Consider the following 7,012-nt stretch of genomic DNA (forward strand, 5'->3'; position numbering starts at 1 on the left):
CTTCCTTCCTTCCTTCCTTCCTTCCTTCCTTCCTTCCTTCCTTCCTTTCTTCCCTCCTCATGGTCCTCTTTGAGAATGAAAGATAAATGCAACCTGTGAGCAAGTCCCACCCCTCTGCTCCTCCCATACCACCCTCCCTTCCCCTACCTCCTTCCCCTTCCCCAACACCCCTCCCCTCCCTTCTGCTCCATAAATGCAATTCACTCTGAAATTCATAGATTGAACAGTAGGTCCCTAGCCTCCTAGCTCAGAGTGAATGTATATACTGAATATTAACTGTTTGTCTTTTGGCCAGGAACCCTGATGGTCTTCCCCTCCCAGTTTGATTTTTTTTTTATTAAAGAGGCCATTCCTTGAGTAACTACTTAAAGAGACTTATCCACTGAATGGACTTTATCTCACTCAAAGAGAGAACCTGAAAAGGTCTTAGCCTAAAAGGGTCAGGGTCTCCCATTGCATCCTGGGCCATCTCCAGGCTTCCTTATGAATATCTGGTCACTGGACCCAGATAGCTCTGGAGAAGAAAGTGAGGCTGATGAACTTGCACAGCCCTCCTTCACTCCATCAAAGTCAATTGCAACTCATGTCATCATTTTCTTGATGTCATGGTCTTCTTGGAGAATGAAGGACAAATACAACCTTCCTTCCTTTACTGAAAGGGATGGTTTTTTAGTGGGGAAGGAGAAATAGATATATTGGGAAGTAAAGGTGATATAAAAACAAAAGATAATAATTTTTAATGTCACTTTTAGCTTGATAAAGTTTAACAGATAAAGTTTATTTTTCTTAAATATGTGCCAGGTAATATGCTATGGACAGCCATTAGTCATCACATAAAACATCAGCAAATACAAAATAATAGCTTTTTTATGAAAGAAAAATGTATGATACCTCTAAGTTAATCAACTCTTTTAAATGCACTGCCAGGAGATAATGAATCTCTGCATGAAGAAAATGCTAGCATATTTTTAAAAAATCCTTTGAAGGCAAGTTTTTTTAGGGTTTGTGTGTGTGTGTGTGTGTGTGTGTGTGTGTGTGTTTCTATGTATATTTGTGTGTGTGTGGTGGGGGGAGGGGGTTTCTGGCAACCCTTACCAAATAAATTCTTCATAATGAAATACTTGGTTTTTTCTTCAATACTTAGGTTGAGAACTCTACAAATGCTTTTTCAGTGTTTTGAAAACCTCTTCTTATTGTTTTTTGGAAATGTTTCATACCTGTCTATTTTGAGAAGTCTTTTTTGATCCCTTTAATACTAGTGTCTCCCTTCAATGGATTTTCTCCATTTTGTTTTGTATATATCTTGTTTTTACAAGGCTGTTTTCAAATTGTCTACCCCATTAAACTGTGAGCTCCTTAAGGGCAGGAACTGTCTTTTGACTTTCTTTGTATCCCCTGCTGTAGCACTGTACCTGCCACATAGTAGGCACTTAATGCCTATTGACTAAATATGAACTGTTTCGTGAATTTGGGGATTGAACTAAGTATGTGATGTTGAAATGAAGAAACTGAATATATCAAATCTCTAAGTGGATCTGTGCTCTTATCAATTAGAATTTTCAGATTAGATATCAATTATCAATCAGAAATTGTTAAATTACCTACCATTTGAGATATTGGCTAATTTGGCTGGATGACAGAATATAAGAAGGGGTGGTCAGTTTGTGAAGGGATTTAAAAGCTAAACGGAGGAGAATATATTTGATCTTAGAATCAATAGAGTGGTACAGTTACACTAGTTCTTTAGGAAAATCACTTTGGCAGAAAGATGGATGGGAGAGGAGAAAAACTTGAAGAAGGGAGGACAGTTAGGAGGCAGCTGAAACTGCTGCTGAAAGCAGATGAAAAAGCCTATGTAAGAAGGTCTGAAAGCCTGAACTGGAGACGTAGCTCTATGAGTAAGACAAAAGACAACAACAAAAAAAGAAATGTTTTCAAGGTAAAAACAGTAAACGGTCCCCCTCCTGCTTTGTTGATCTCACTACTCCATAGGAATATACCATCTGTAATTTGAAGACCTTTAATGGACAGGAAACTAGCATCAGATTCATGAAGACCAGGAATCAAATATTATCTCTAATATTTACTGTATGACCATGGGCAAGTGATTTAATCTGCCAAGGTCCAAGGAATAATAGGAGACTATAAATTCCAGGCAATTTATCAATTTACATGAAATTACAGGTCTCTCTGTCCCACCCAATATTTTAACAAGACTATTTCCTAAATTCTAAATTTCACAAAAATGAGGTCTTTATTGATGGGTTCTGCCTCATTCTTTTATTTTGTTTTAGGAAGAATTAGAAGACTGTCAGGGAAATAGTAATTTTTTTTATTCTCTTGGAATACCATTCTGTATTAACATCATTTATAAATTCTTCATCAGCCTATAACAATCTTGACTTTTTATTTAAACTGATGTCAATATGCAAGTAACCAGAAAAACTTTCAAAAGATAATTTGAGACGAGGAGAAGTGAAACATGTCTGACCACTCAATGAGTTCGAAGTCATACTACTCTTTATTATGCAAGTATTAAAAGCTTAATGGTTATTTTATAAAGCAATATTTTGGAAAATTATTTTTATTTATTTGCTTTTTGGAGGGCAATTGGGGTTAAATGACTTGCCCAAGGTCACATGGCTAGTTTTTGTGTTAAATGTTGGAGGCCAAATTTGAACTCAGGTCCTCCTGACTCCAGGGCCAGTGCTCTATTTACTGCACCACCTAGCTGGCCCTTGGATAATTCTTTTGACTTTATATTTATTCTAGGACAGATCAACATATTAGATCTTCTGAAGAAAAAGAAACTATAGCAACATGAAAAATCTCAAAGATTGGATACTGCATTTTAGGGAGTCTTGTAGATTTCTAGGTTTTCTAGTGCCTGTAGTAAATACAATTAGATGGAAAGGAAAAACGGAAGACAGTAAACAGCATTTATTAAGTGTCCACTATCTGCCTGGTATCTTCACAAATATTATTTCATTTAATCCTCATAACAATGGTGGGAGGTATGTGCTATTATTATCCCCACCTTACAGTTGAAAAAACTGAGGCAGACAGAAGTCTAGTGATTAGCCCAGGGTTGCTCAGCTAATGAGTTTTTATTTGAACTCAGGTCTCCCTGACTATGGTCCCAGCACTCTATTCACTGCATCACATAGCAGCACCTTAGTTACCATCTCAACTGGGGAACTAAGACAATCTCCCTTAATCAAAAACAAACATGACAGGATAGAGGTCCTTTAGATTTCAGACCTAGTCCCTAGGACATATGTGTTATTATTGTACTCCTTTTTAATATGGAGAAACTAAGAAAAAGGTATTTGCCTAGGGTTGTGCAGTTTAGTAAGTGTCTGAAGCTGAATTTGAACTCAGGTCTTCCTGACTCCAGCCCTCGTCCTCTGTCTCCTAGATACCCCAAATAAAGAACAGAGACAACCAAACCATTTGCCATATCTGATTCTGGTTTATTCATGCCTGATATTGTTGTCATGGGAATGGGATTTATGGATCATCTGTGTGACCCAGGGCAAACCACTTCACCCTGTTTTCCTCAGTTTTCTCACTTGTAAAATAAACTGGCAAATTGCTCCAATACCTTTGCCAAGAAAATCCCAAATGGGGTTAGGAAGAGTCAGATATGATTAAATACTAACTGAACAACAACATGCTCATATGTATACATGTATATATTTCAAAGTCAGTACTTATATTACACACACACACACACACACACACACACACACACATATATATATATATATATATATATACATACATACAGACATACCTTTCTGTTTGGTAAATTTTGAGAAAACTATCTCCCAAACTCTTATAGTTGTTTGGATCATTTGACCCCCTCTGAATCTGGAACCTAGGGAGAAAAAAGAAAAGTATAAATTTACAAAGTTCAATGTTGTATTAAATGGCCTTTGTAAATTTCAGAGTGCCAAGGAATTTAGTTTTTAAAATACTTATCCTTATTTTGCCTTTTGCTACAATTATATTTCTTTCTCCTATCTTTCCCCCTATCTTTTTAAATTATAATATCAGGCTGAGATATTGTGCAAATTAAAGAAAGAACATTGTTTAAATGATTTTCAATAAACATTTATTTAGGGCCTGCTTTGTGTCAGGCACTATGCTAGGAGCTGGGGATATAAATAAAAAAAAGAGTGTCTCAGCCTTCAGGGAGTTTACAATCTAAGGGAGGAAGACTACACATAAAAGGAAGCTGTAAATGAAGGTTGTACCTGGTCTGGGGGCATCTGAGTAGGAAGGTCCAAAGGCTTCCCTCAATAAAAGAAAGCTTTGGGAGGAGATTAGTCCTCCACCCTCCAGCTTTCTAATGAGGGATATATGAAGTAGTTGAGCGTGCATAGTGGTGGTGAGATACTGAGAAAGATAGATGATCTCCAGATGGGGTTAGATCTATTCTCTTTGGCCCAAGAAGTCAGAAATCAAGAGAAAAGGGTTGAATTTATGAAGTGGTGAATCTTGGTATGATACCAAGAAAAAATCCTTAGAATCAGAGGTGTTGGGTGACTAATATGAAAATATGTTTAGTATGAATGTATATGTAGAGAGCCTATATCAGATTGCATGCTGTCTTAGGGAGGGGGAAGTGGGAGAGGGAGAATATTTAGAACTCAAAATCTTATAGAAGTTAATGCTGAAAACTGAAAAGAAATAAATAAAATTTTTAAAAAAGAATTAGAGGTGTTGAGTTCAAACTCCTTGATGGGCTTCAAGAAGGGACTAGATAACCTCTGATCAGGTAAGTTGTAGTGAAGATTTCTTTGGGGTATGGACTGGCTTAAAATCTTGTCTAAAATTTTGAGATTCTGCAATTTTGAGAAAAACATTCAACATCATTCTTAATGGCACGTGCTTTAGAAGAGCCATAACACTGACTCCATTAAACCTTCTGCTTAGACTTCAGGTTGCTTTTTTGTTTGATTTGTTTTTTGTTGTTGTTTATTGTTGTTGTTACTCTTGCTGCTGCTTTTGCCTATTCAGCAGGGTGTCTTTAAAATACTCTGGCCACATGTCTCCTTAGGGATGATTGGTTTAGTTGATTCCTGCCAGTTTAAGCACTTCCTTGATTAGCTTGTTTTCAAGATCTCAGTAGTGAATAGAATTGTTTCCTTAGGGGCATAACCTAACAAATACTTTTCTTAAAACACTTTGGATACCACAGATGCCTTCTGGTTTCTAATTATTTAGGTCTGTACATATTGGGTGAAGAGATTGTTCACTGGATGCTGCTATACTCTTTTGTTCCTCTTCCTAAAAAGAAGAGATCTGTGCATATTAATGCCAAAATTTTGCTGCTGCTTACATCCTCCAGGAAATAAGTTTCTGATGATGACATTTTCTTCAGAACATTTCAGACACAAGGTCTCACACTTGTTAATTATATTTACTGCCATGCAGGGCCCAAAAGACAAAAACTGATCAGTATATCAGGTTCTGCACCGATCCCCACCCATCCCAAATCTATCCTTTTGCTGGTACTGTGGGGATTGTGGACTTTGTAGTTTCCAGAGGAAGGGAGAACCCGCTGTGGAAAAGAAAGGAAAATCTTTTGGATTATTGAGGATTATTATTTCATCTGACCCATCACAGCCACCTATTATCCTATAGTTCTCTTTCTTTTTGTGGACAAACTTCTTTAGAAAGTCATAAATAATCTATCCCTCCACTTTTTTCATTTTCCTTTAAACTTTCTGTATTCTGGCATTCAACTAAAACTACTGTCTTCAAAGTTACCAATGATCTCTTAAAATAATTAGAATTTATTTTAAAATTAGTATTTTTTCCTAATTACATGTTAAGATAATCTTTAACATTAATTTTCAAAGATTTAGGGGCAGCTAGGTGGCGCAGTGAATAGAGCACTGGCCCTGGAGTCAGGAGGACCTGAGTTCAAATCTAGCCTGAGACACAACACAAAATCTAGCAGTGTGACCTTGGGCAAGTCACTTAAACCCAATTGCCCTCCAAAAAGCAAAAAATAAAAACAAAGATTTTAAGCTCCAAATTTTTCTCCCTTTTATCCCTTCCTTTCTTTCTTAAAATAGTAGGCAATTTGATATCGGTTATACATGTGCTATCATGAAAAACATATTTCTATATTAATTAATTAATTACTGTGAAAGAAGAAACAAATCAAAATGAATAAAAACACAAAAGAGAATAAAATAAGTAAAAAGTATGATTCAATCTGTATTCAAAGTCCATCCATTCTTTATCTGGATGTGGGTAGCATTTTTCTTTGTGAGTTTATTGTAGTTGTCTTGGATCACTGTCTTGCTGAGAAGAGCTGAGTAATTCATAGTTGATGATCATACAATGTTGCTGATACTGTATACAATGTTTTCCTGGTTCCGCTAATTTCATTTTATATCAGTTAGTACAAGTCTTCCCAGGTTTCTCTGAAATCTGCCTGCTTATCATTTCTTATTGTACAACAGTATTCCATTACATTCATATAACACATCTTGTTCGGTAATTCCCCAGTTGATAAGCTTCCTCTCAATTTCCAATATTTTGCCACCAGGAAAAGGGTTATTATAAATATTTTAGGCACATGTAGGTCTCTTTCTCCTTTTTATGATTTCTTTGGGATTCAGACCCAATAGTGGTATTGTTGAATCAAAGGGTTTCATAGTTCTTTGGGCTTAGTTCCAAATTGCTCTCCAGAATGATTGGATCAATTTATAACTCCACCAACAGTGCATCAGTGTCCTAAATTTCCCACGTTCTCTCTAACATTTATTATTTTCCTTCTTTGTCATATTAGCCAATCTGATAGGTGTGAGATGGTACCTCAGAGTTATTTTAATTTGCATTTCTCTAATCAAAAGTAATTTAGAGGGGCAGCTAGGTGGCTCAGTGTGTAAAGTGCCGGCCCCAAAGTCAGGAGGACCTGAGTTCAGTTCTGGCCTCAGACACTTCACACACACACACACACACACACACACACACACACACACACACACAC

The 7,012-nt window shown here is 36.6% G+C and overlaps 1 protein-coding gene across 1 annotated transcript in view; it reads right to left on the bottom strand.

The window, feature by feature from the left end:
* SLC25A21 (solute carrier family 25 member 21) overlaps positions 1-7,012 on the bottom strand; it is a 762,825-nt gene that overhangs the window by 216,007 nt on the left and 539,806 nt on the right. The window contains exon 3 of the mRNA XM_069082271.1: positions 3,797-3,880. Within this exon, the coding sequence (XP_068938372.1) occupies positions 3,797-3,880 (84 nt within the window). The remainder of the gene's footprint in view (positions 1-3,796; positions 3,881-7,012) is intronic.

The sequence above is a fragment of the Petaurus breviceps genome, unplaced genomic scaffold, assembly GCF_028583685.1.
Source record: "Petaurus breviceps papuanus isolate PSGF00001 unplaced genomic scaffold, PetGlider_PUasm1.0 164, whole genome shotgun sequence".
In the NCBI taxonomy this organism is placed as follows: Eukaryota; Metazoa; Chordata; class Mammalia; order Diprotodontia; family Petauridae; genus Petaurus; species Petaurus breviceps.